The sequence below is a fragment of the Cynocephalus volans genome, chromosome 2 (assembly GCF_027409185.1).
Source record: "Cynocephalus volans isolate mCynVol1 chromosome 2, mCynVol1.pri, whole genome shotgun sequence".
In the NCBI taxonomy this organism is placed as follows: Eukaryota; Metazoa; Chordata; class Mammalia; order Dermoptera; family Cynocephalidae; genus Cynocephalus; species Cynocephalus volans.
The window spans coordinates 203324405-203333849 of NC_084461.1; the positions used below are offsets into that span (position 1 = coordinate 203324405).

At 52.4% G+C, this 9445-nt stretch overlaps 1 protein-coding gene across 1 annotated transcript; it reads left to right on the forward strand.

Moving 5' to 3' along the window:
* Positions 1–219: 219 nt before the first annotated feature.
* NEFH (neurofilament heavy chain) lies at positions 220–8673 on the forward strand. The gene is made up of 4 exons (XM_063088055.1): positions 220–1087; positions 3047–3246; positions 4350–4474; positions 6588–8673. Exons 1-4 carry the CDS (start codon positions 220–222, stop codon positions 8341–8343), a joined length of 2949 nt encoding a protein of 982 aa, XP_062944125.1. The 3' UTR covers positions 8344–8673.
* Positions 8674–9445: the final 772 nt, after the last annotated feature.

Sequence of the window (9445 nt, forward strand, 5' to 3'; positions counted from 1 at the left end):
CTGCCCCGCCCCTCTCACTGCGGCGGAGCCGGTCGGCCCGGGCCGCGGGGGGAGGAGGCGGAGAGGGCGGGGCCCTTCTCCCCACTCCCCCACTGCCAAGGGGCTGGACCGGGCCGCGGCGGCTATAAAAGGGCCGGCGTCCCGGTGCTGCCGCAGTGCCGCCCGCCCAGCCCCGGCCTCGCGCTCCGGCTCCGCCGGCGGCCCGCACCTGCTCCAGCCATGATGAGCTTCGGCGGCGCGGACGCGCTGCTGGGCTCCCCGTTCGCCCCGCTGCACGGAGGAGGCAGCCTACACTATGCGCTGTCCCGCAAGGGAGGCGTGGGTGGGATGCGCTCGGCGGCCGGCTCCTCCAGCGGCTTCCACTCGTGGGCGCGGACGTCCGCGAGCTCCGTGTCGGCCTCGCCCAGTCGTTTCCGCGGTGCGGCTGCCTCGAGCACCGACTCGCTAGATACGCTGAGCAACGGGCCGGAGGGTTGCATGGTGGTGGCGCGCAGCGAGAAGGAGCAGCTGCAGGCGCTGAACGATCGCTTCGCGGGCTACATCGACAAGGTGCGGCAGCTCGAGGCGCACAACCGCAGCCTGGAGGGCGAGGCGGCGGCGCTGCGGCAGCAGCAGGCAGGCCGCGCCGCCATGGGCGAGCTGTACGAGCGCGAGGTGCGCGAAATGCGCGGCGCCGTCCTGCGCCTGGGCACCGCGCGCGGCCAGCTGCGCCTGGAGCAGGAGCACCTGCTCGAGGACATCGCGCACGTGCGCCAGCGCCTGGACGACGAGGCCCGGCAGCGCGAGGAGGCCGAGGCGGCGGCGCGCGCACTCGCGCGCTTCGCGCAGGAGGCCGATGCAGCGCGCATCGAGCTGCAGAAGAAGGCGCAAGCGCTGCAGGAGGAGTGCGGCTACCTGCGGCGCCACCACCAGGAGGAGGTGGGCGAGCTGCTCGGCCAGATCCAGAGCAGCAGCGGCGCCGCGCAGGCGCAGGCCGAAGCGCGCGACGCTCTCAAGTGCGACGTGACGTCGGCGCTACGCGAGATCCGCGCGCAGCTCGAAGGCCATGCGGTGCAGAGCACGCTGCAGTCCGAGGAATGGTTCCGAGGTGCGCAGGCGCCCGGGGGTGGGGGGCGGGTCGCCCCCTACTGACCTCGCAGCGAGCGGCGCGGCGGGGCGGGGCAGCGTGAATTGAGAGGCACTGGTGGACTCATGGAGTTGGCTGGGCCAGAGGGCCTGCTGCTCAGGTCCCTCTGCAAAGTGCATCACCCCTAGTTAATCAGAAGTTTTACTCTGGGTCTCTTGTGGGACGTCCCCAACCCTGGCTTCTCCTTTAGTTGCCTTCCTCCAAGGCCTCTCGGCTCTGCACTCCAAACTTAGGAGACTCCACTCTGAGGCCCTTCTCGAGAGCAAAACAGGTTCCCTCTACAGCTCCAAAGTGGAGCCGGCTTCTGGACCACAAGTGCTGGAGGCTCTTTGCCCTTCAGAGTAGCATGCCTTCCCTGCCAACTCTGCCCATCTCCCTTTCCTGCACTTTGCAGAGGACCCCATTCTCCTGACTTCCACCAGGCTCCTCCCCACTACCTGCTCAACACTTAACGTCCCCATCTTAATCTGCAGGGTGGGATGAAAGGCTCGGGGCATTCTCACATTCTTTCTTCCCAGCAGAGACTGTCACCATAACCAATTGCTGTCAGTGGCTGAGGTGGTCGCTGGGCCCTTTAATATTTTAATGTCCCCTCTGTCCTTCAGGGAAGTTGGGAACCTCCCAAGTCTGCTCCTCTCCCCCAACTCCATGCAGCCCTGAGTCAGCTTAGACTGCAGCACTGAAGCTGTGCCTAACAGTCGCAGGATGACCTTGACCAATACTTGACCTTTCTAGTTTTCATTTCTTTTGGGGGGGTTGAAGGAGCAGAGCAGGGTGGACCAACTGGGCTTCTTAATCTGGGGAGTTCTGTGATCCCTCCAAAACTGTGTAGGACTGTGCATTGTTTTGGGGATAGAGTGCAGAGACTTCGATGATTTTCAGACAGGTCTGTGATCCACGATAGGCGATAATCCTCACCCACCTGGATGGTTCCTAAGTCTTTGCCAGAACTAACAGGAAGAGCCAGGAAAGCTGAGATTTGGATGCATGGCTCTTCCTGTTCCTTTTCTACCCCTCTGCAGTGGCAGAACTGTCCCCTCTCCCATTTCTGCTGCAAGGCCCCTCCCATAGCAAACCTCTGCTCCCTTGGCTTTGCCCTTCACTTCACTTCAGACCATCCCAGAACTTTTGGCCCACCAGCCACTTCTTTCCTTCCTCCCTCTCCATCAAGACTCAAGCCCTGGGTGCCACTATCTGGGGATCCGGGATATTCACTTTCAGGAGATGTAGACCAGTCTCCAGACCTCCAATAGCCCCAGATAGTCTTCTGGGAACCAGAAACCAGTTGCTGGCAAGCGCCAGGGTGTAGCCACCATTGGCTCAGGAGCTCCTGTGCTAGAGAATGTGCACTCAGGAGGAGGAAGGGACAAAGGGTCTGGCACACAGGCCTTGGGCTCTGCTGTGACCTTGGAGTCTGTGTGCAGAAACCTGCAAGGAAGGAACTGTGGCTTCATGGTGACCTGATTGCTCAGAGCATCCTCATGCCTCTGAAGGTCACAGGCTCATTAACTTGTTCAGCTACAAGCCTCTGACCTCCACCTCAGATTTAAGCCCCGTGGGCCAAATCTCACATCTGAAACCCCAGCACTGTCACCTTGCTGGGGAGCTGGACCAGGCATTAGGGCCAGAAATGGGGCTTCCTCTGCCCTGCAGGGTTTATGGATCCCTAGTTGGGGGAGACAGAGACTGATCTGTGGAGCCGGATAGACACTAGATTTGAATCCCAGCTCTGCCACTCACTAGATAGGTGGCCTTGGGCAGTAATCAATTGCCTGTCTCACAGGATGGGATGAGTTAAGCTTTCAGGATGGCACCTGGCATCCTAGAGGTCATCAACCAATGTGTGTCACCTTTGTGATCTGGACATTGGAACCCAAATCCAGGTGTTCTAATCCTGTGCTCTGCTCCCTTCTCCTGCAGTGAGGCTGGACCGACTGTCGGAAGCAGCCAAGGTGAACACAGACGCAATGCGCTCAGCCCAGGAGGAGATTACTGAGTACCGGCGTCAGCTGCAGGCCAGAACCACAGAGCTGGAGGCTCTGAAAAGCACCAAGGAGTCACTGGAGAGGCAGCGCTCTGAGCTGGAGGACCGTCATCAGGCTGACATTGCGTCCTACCAGGTGGGTGGGGCAGGGCAGAGAACCAGATTGCCTAACCTGGTTGGGTAACACTGGACAAGTCACTGCCCCTCTCTGGGCAGAGGTTGTAGTAGTTAAGGCCCTGAGCCTTTGGCCAGCTGGTTAGTTCAGTTGATTAGAGCACAGCATGGGTTTGGATCCCTGTATGTGACAGCCACCAAACTAACAAAAAAGGCCATGGGCCTTGGAGTCAGACATACCAGTACTTCCTAGCTGTGTGGGGGAAAAAGAAAATGTTTTTTCAGGAAAGTTATCTTCCTGTCTGAATCTGAATTCCTAATCTGAAATGAAAAAAAAAAAAAAAAAAAAAAAAGAATGCCTGCTTTGCAGAGCTGTGAAGGCTAAAGAGATAGACAAACTTTAAATGAGATGATTGTGAGCATGCACAGCAGGGTCATGGTCACAGTAGACATTCAATAAGGAGTAACCAGGGTCTGTGGGTATCCTGGGGAAAGCCTTCGCAGATTCCTCCTGTTAAGATAACTGGTGAGAGAAAATATCACTTTCAAAGAAATTAGTATGCAAGTAATACATGGTGATTGTAGAAAAATTAGAAAATAGAGAAAGCAAAATGGAGAAAATAAGAAATCAGCCATTATTTACTTTAAGCAGTGGCTACAGTGGGCCTGGGATTGGGGGAGAGGTTTCAACTCATATTTAAGATGCTTTCTTTGTATGGTCTCAGTCATCAACAACAGATGCTTACCAAGCCCTGGCTGTGTGGCAGGCATTTGGAGGCATTGTGGAAACAATGGGGAGCAAAAGCAGAAAAGGCCCCATGCTCACTGAGCATTTTCTAAGCTTAAGAGATCTGCAAAAATTTACCCAACATCCCACCAACAAGACCAATGATAACTACTGTTGACATCTGGTGTGTTTCATTCCAGACCTTTCCCAATGTTGAGATTATAAACACAGCAGGATGTTTGCTGCAGATTTTTCCATGTCCATGAATGATGACTCTGCAGCTTTGACAGGATGGGGGTTGGCTCCAGTGTCTGGTCAGGGCTGCTCTGGGTTTGCAAAATGGTCCCTGAGGGCCAGGCACTGGCCAGCAGGTGATGCGTGTGACCTCTCATCCCCAGGAAGCCATTCAGCAGCTGGACACCGAGCTGAGGAACACCAAGTGGGAGATGGCAGCCCAGCTCCGAGAGTACCAGGACCTGCTCAATGTTAAGATGGCTCTGGATATTGAGATTGCAGCTTATAGGTGAGGTGGAGCAGGGGCCTTTGGGTGGGTGGTAGAGAACCCTTGTGTTCTTACAAGGAGCTAAGCCTTGGGTTTCAAGCCCTCATTTAGGCAGCCTGCCTGTCTTAGAGACAAAAGATTTTTTTTTTAAATTGTGGTAAAATACACAAAAACATAAAATTTACCATTTATCTATTGTAAGTATACAGTTCAGTGGTATTGAGTACATTTACGATGTGAGGCAATCATCACCACCATGCATCTCCAAAACTGTTTCCATCATCCCAAACTGAAACTCCATACCCATTAAACACTAATCCTGCATTCTCTTTTTCCCTCAGCCCTGGCAACCATTTTCCTTTCTGAGAGACAAAAGTCTTGAGAGTGTCTTATTTTCATTCTGGCAGTGATTTAGAGGATTAAAGCTCTTCATTCCCTTTTTAAATCCAGCCAGTGGGAGGCCTGCTTTGGAGGGAAAAGAGGTACTTGAGTTGTCAGGAGCCTCTACAGCTCTGTCCTTTAAGAGTTTCTTAGCTCTCTGAGCATTTGTTTCCTGGGAAAGGAAAATGGAGATGATGGTAAGAGTACCCACATCGTGGGGTTGTTGGGGGGATGAGCTAATCCTGTTCACAAGCTAATCCAGGTAACACCAGTCCCACTGGACTGCCACAGAGGAAGCCCTTAAATGGTAGGTGGTAGCCATGAGAAAGCCAGTCCCCAGGAATGAGACCTCCTGGCTTAGCAGGGCTGACTTCCTGGGTGTCCCAGTTGCTGACTGGTGACCCTTGACTTCCCACCTCTTGGCTCTAGTCTGTAGTCTTGCTGCTCAAAGTGCAGCCCATGAGCCAGCAGAATCAGCATCACTGGAGAGCTTGTTAGAAAGGCAGACTCTCAGGCCCCTCCGCAGACCTGCTGAGTCAGAATCTGCATTTTAATGAGGTCCCCAGATGATTTATATGCTGTTAAATTTGGGAAGCACTGGTCTGTCGGGGTAATCCCTACGCTTACTCTGAGGCAGACATGATGCCAAGTCCTTTTTACTCATTATCTCATTGAAGCCACCCTCTGAGGCAGGGACTCATGAGAACAGTTGAACAATTTGTCTCCTGCAGGTCATATTTTTCAATTGATTGTTCAGTTGAACAATTTGTCTCTGTCGGTTTAGCCACAAAACCAGATATCATAGCAGTCATGGTCTGGAGAGGGGAATATGGGTTTTTGGTATTGTAGATACTACCCATCAATCAGCTATTGGTTATTTGGAAATTGCTAGTCACCGTTCTGCCCAAACTTTGCAACACATTGTAAGACCATGAGAGGAGTTCGTCATGATATGTTGGACTCATATTTGGCCAAACTTGTGTGGCATGATCAATTTGGAAATAATGCTTTCAATTCCCTTTTACTGCATATATCAGAAAAAGTTAGTGTTAACTAATATGATGTTTTGACTTTTGGTTTTAGTATGTTTTATTACAAATATCCAGGGACAAATTCTTCAGGTGAATACATCTGAGAGACAAAATGTTCAATTGATCCCTCTTATGACCTTCTTTCTGTCAATGAGGAAATGGAGGCTTAAGGGGTTTGAGTGGCTTGGCCAAGGTCACCCATCTAGTGAGTAGCAAAGGCAAGAGGAGAAACTGCTGCCTCTACCCTAATTCTAAAACCCAAAGGATGACAATATAAGGTGACAAGAGACCCTTGAAATTCAAATGGGGACATTCTAAGATCTTTTAAGCCAAAATTTATACATGTGGAATTATTTGCTCAGACTCCCAGCTTTCCCGTGATTAACATTTTAGTTGAGTGACAATAAATATAACTTGTGTTAATTTCAGAGCTCTCTCTCGAGGGCCCTTTTTTAGGGGGAAAAAAGTTTTATTTCATAAGTTACAGCTTTAGCTACATTAAACAAGAACAATCCTATGGGGGCATGGTTTCTGGGTGGTCACTGGGATGATTGGCCAAGTGACTTTCTCCAAGCTCCAAGTGCTCACCATTCATTCACATTCTTCCTTCACCGAAGTGCATATCATTGGATGCCATGGAGCTTCAGGATAACCTAGGAAGAGCCCAAATTGGCAGATCTGCTCTGAGTTAATGGTAATGTGCTCCATTATTCATTCTGCAGAAAACTCCTAGAAGGCGAAGAGTGTCGGATTGGGTTTGGCCCGAGTCCTTTCTCCCTTCCAGAAGGACTCCCCAAAATTCCCTCCACATCTACTCACATAAAGGTCAAAAGTGAAGAGAAGGTCAAGGTGGTAGAAAAGTCAGAGAAGGAAACTGTGATTGTGGAAGAACAGATGGAGGAGATCCAAGTGACTGAAGAGGTGACTGAAGAAGAGGAGAAAGAGGCCAAAGAGGAGGAGGGCAAGGAGGAAGCAGGGGGAGAAGAAGCCAAGTCTCCCCCAGCACAGGAGGCTGCATCCCCAGAGAAGGAAGCCAAGTCCCCTGCAAAGGAAGAGGCCAAGTCACCAGCTGAAGCCAAGTCCCCAGCTGAGGTCAAGTCCCCTGCAAAGGAAGAGGCCAAGTCCCCAGCTGAGGTCAAGTCCCCTGCAAAGGAAGAGGCCAAGTCCCCAGCTGAGGTCAAGTCCCCAGCTGAGGTCAAGTCCCCTGCAAAGGAAGAGGCCAAGTCCCCAGCTGAGGTCAAGTCCCCAGCTGAGGTCAAGTCCCCTGCAAAGGAAGAGGCCAAGTCCCCAGCTGAGGTCAAGTCCCCTGCAAAGGAAGAGGCCAAGTCCCCTGACAAGGCCAAGTCCCCAGTGAAGGAAGAAGCCAAGTCCCCTGACAAGGCCAAGTCCCCAGTGAAGGAAGAAGCCAAGTCCCCTGACAAGGCCAAGTCCCCAGTGAAGGAAGAAGCCAAGTCCCCTGACAAGGCCAAGTCCCCAGTGAAGGAAGAAGCCAAGTCCCCTGACAAGGCCAAGTCCCCAGTGAAGGAAGAGGCCAAGTCTCCAGCTGAGGTCAAGTCCCCAGAGAAGGAAGCCAAGTCCCCTGCAAAGGAAGAGGCCAAGTCCCCAGCTGAAGCCAAGTCCCCAGCTGAGGTCAAGTCCCCTGAGAAGGCCAAGTCCCCAGTGAAGGAGGAAGCAAAGCCCCCTGAGAAGACCAAGGCTCTGGATGTGAAGTCCCCAGAAGCCAAGACTCCAGTGAAGGAGGAAGCAAGATCCCCTGCAGACAGCAAATCCCCTGAAAAGGTGAAAAGTCCTGTCAAGGAGGAGATCAAGTCGCCAGAGAAGGTCACATCTCCTGTGAAGGAGGAGAAGCCCCAGGAGGTGAAAGCCAAAGAGCCCCCGAAGAAGATGGAGGAAGAGAAAGCTCCAGCCACGCCAAAAACTGAGGACAAGAAGGACAGCAAGAAAGATGAGGTGCCCAAGGAGGCTCCAAAGCCCAAGGTGGAGGAGAAGGAACCTGCTTTAGAAAAGCCCAAAGAAACCAAAGTTGAAGCCAAGAAGGAAGAGGCTGAAGGTAAGAAGAAAGCAGTGACCCCAGAGAAGGAGGCTCCTGCCAAAGTGGAGGCGAAGGAAGAGGCTAAACCCAAAGAGAAGACTGAGGTGACCAAGAAGGAACCAGACGATGCCAAGGCCAAAGAACCCAGCCAGCCAGCAGAGAAGGAGCTGGAAAAGCCAAAGAAGGAAGAGATGCCAGCAGCACCAGGGAAAAAAGACACCCAGGAGGAGAAGACCACAGAGGCCAAGAAGCCTGAGGAGAAACCCAAAACGGAGGCCAAAGCCAAGGAGGATGACAAGACCGTGTCCAAAGAGCCCAGCAAGGAAACCCCCACACCCAGCCAACCCAAGATGGAAAAGGCTGAAAAATCATCTAGCACAGACCAAAAAGACAGCAGGCCTCCAGAGAAGGCCCCAGAAGACAAGGCTGCCAAGGGGGAGAAGTAAGGCAGGGAGAAGGGAACATCAGAGTAGCCAAAGAAACTCAGGAGGGGCCCAGAGCTCAAGGGTCTGTGTGATGAATTTTCCTTTTTCCTCCCTTTTCTTTATGTAAGAAGAAACTCTGTTTAGATGACGGGCCCTCCTTCACCAAACAGGAATTTCTGTTAGCAAAATGTTAGCAAGACAGGGCACTCCCAGCCCCCTGCCCTCCATGTCCCAAACCCTCCCCAGGCGACGGACAACTATGTTATGATAGCTTATGTAGCTGAATGTGATATATGCCGAATGCCATACGTAAACACTTGACTATAAAAACTGCCCCCCTCCTTTCCAAATAAGTGCATTTATTTCCTGTATGTGCAACTGACAGGTGACCGCAATAACGAATGAGCAGTTAGAAACACATTATGCTTGAGATGTCTTAACCTATTCTCAAATGCCTTCTGTTTTCCAAAGGAGTGGTCAAGCCTTGCCCAGAGCTCTCTATCCTGGAAGAGCTGGAGCGGGTGGGGCTGGGCTTTGGCCACAGAATCACGCCAGGGCGCACTTTCCACTGGAGTCCACTTTCAATTGCTTCTGTGCAATAAAACCAAGTGCTTACAAAATGAAAATGCTGCTGCTATTTATTCTCTTCCCCTGGGAAGTCTGGGGCTAGGGGCAGACTTCATGGGTCTGAGCGAGCATCAGAGTTCTCTTGTGGGTCTGGGACCAGTTGCATGGCTTCTCTGGTGCTATTTCCCGGCACGAACCATGTGCCAGGCAATGTTCTAGGTGCTTTATTTGTTTAGTGTATAGACAGGTGGCCTGGTGTGCAGTTGCTCAGTTCGGTCCAGGGACCACCTTCATAGTAGCACCCGGGAGCCTTATAAAAATGCGGACTTCCTGACTCCACCCTAGACCATTGAATCCCAGTCTGAGCAGTAGGCCTGGGACAGTTACACACTTCACTAACTCTCAGTTGATTCTCATGCACACTGAATTTTGGGAACAGGTGAGGTCCACGAGGACTTTGAACAGTCTATTTATAGGGCTCTGCTTGTGCTCTTTTGTAAGGACGGAGGAGCCTTCTGACTGACGGGCCATATGTAGCTAATTCACCTATAAGTGA

Bases quoted from the DNA above. Each gene is read 5' to 3' on its own strand.
- NEFH (XM_063088055.1), top strand. From the start codon at position 220: ATGATGAGCTTCGGCGGCGCGGACGCGCTGCTGGGCTCCCCGTTCGCC. The intron at 3,247-4,349 runs GTGGGTGGGGCA...TCTCATCCCCAG, and splicing joins CTGACATTGCGTCCTACCAG to GAAGCCATTCAGCAGCTGGA. The intron at 4,475-6,587 runs GTGAGGTGGAGC...TTCATTCTGCAG, and splicing joins ATTGAGATTGCAGCTTATAG to AAAACTCCTAGAAGGCGAAG.